The sequence below is a fragment of the Eimeria tenella genome, genomic scaffold (genome assembly GCF_000499545.2).
Source record: "Eimeria tenella Houghton genomic scaffold, Eth_scaff1873, whole genome shotgun sequence".
Taxonomy (NCBI): Eukaryota; Apicomplexa; class Conoidasida; order Eucoccidiorida; family Eimeriidae; genus Eimeria; species Eimeria tenella.
This window is the reverse complement of record NW_013541712.1, coordinates 1,632-1,918: the sequence shown is the minus strand read 5'-3', so window position 1 is coordinate 1,918 and position 287 is coordinate 1,632. Positions and strand designations below refer to the sequence as shown.

At 61.3% G+C, this 287-nt stretch overlaps 1 protein-coding gene across 1 annotated transcript in view; it reads right to left on the bottom strand.

Moving 5' to 3' along the window:
- The window catches only part of ETH_00038030 (uncharacterized protein), a gene marked incomplete at both ends in the record, with an annotated part of 401 nt that extends 175 nt beyond the window's left edge, over positions 1–226 (bottom strand). The window contains one exon of the mRNA XM_013373991.1: positions 3–226. Coding sequence (XP_013229445.1) covers positions 3–226 — 224 coding nt within the window. The remainder of the gene's footprint in view (positions 1–2) is intronic.
- Between the last annotated feature and the right edge of the window lie 61 nt (positions 227–287).

The following is a 287-nucleotide window of genomic DNA, read 5'->3' as shown; positions in this document are numbered from 1 at the left end:
TGCCTTGCTGCAGGAGCAGCTGCTGCTGGAGCTGCTGCTGCAGCAGCTGTTGCTGCTGAGCCCCTCGCTCCTCCAGGCTGGTCTTGGCTATTTCCCGCATCAAAAGGGAAAATAGCTCCGTGTGAACGCGCACAAGAGGGTCAGGACTTTCCAGCTTCTGCAGATCGTGGAGGTGCAAAGCCCGCAAAATGCAGCGCGTCGTCGGCGGCGGCGGCAGAGTGGCCATCACCTCGGGGTGTCTGGACAGCAGCAAGCAGCACAGCGTCCCACGAGGTCACTAGCTCACT